The 254-nt window shown below is 67.7% G+C and overlaps 1 protein-coding gene across 1 annotated transcript in view; it reads right to left on the bottom strand.

Moving 5' to 3' along the window:
* Positions 1–185, bottom strand: part of SNRNP27 (small nuclear ribonucleoprotein 27kDa (U4/U6.U5)) — a gene marked incomplete at its 5' end in the record, with an annotated part of 1,440 nt that extends 1,255 nt beyond the window's left edge. Inside the window, one exon of the mRNA XM_010074783.1 lies at positions 65–185. Coding sequence (XP_010073085.1) covers positions 65–185 — 121 coding nt within the window. The remainder of the gene's footprint in view (positions 1–64) is intronic.
* Between the last annotated feature and the right edge of the window lie 69 nt (positions 186–254).

The following is a 254-nucleotide window of genomic DNA, read 5'->3' as shown; positions in this document are numbered from 1 at the left end:
TCCCCACTGTGCCGCCTGTCCCACGCCTCGTCCCCAGCCCAGCGCTGGGGGTTCTGCCCCTCACCTGGATCGTCTCCTGTGCGGGGAACGGGAGCGGCTCCTCCTCCTGTCCCTGTCCCGGGACCGGGATCGTTCTCTTCGCCTCCTCTCCCTCTCCCGGGAGGTGGATCGTGATCGCCTGCGCTCTGCTCGCAGAAAACCAGGGCTGGGTTTAGATCCTGCGTCCTCAGCCCCCTCCCCTGAGAAAACCCCCC

The sequence above is a fragment of the Pterocles gutturalis genome, unplaced genomic scaffold (assembly GCF_000699245.1).
Source record: "Pterocles gutturalis isolate BGI_N339 unplaced genomic scaffold, ASM69924v1 scaffold42187, whole genome shotgun sequence".
Lineage (NCBI taxonomy): Eukaryota > Metazoa > Chordata > Aves > Pterocliformes > Pteroclidae > Pterocles > Pterocles gutturalis.
The sequence above is the reverse complement of the archived record's forward strand: the minus strand, read 5'-3'. Positions and strand labels throughout refer to the sequence as shown.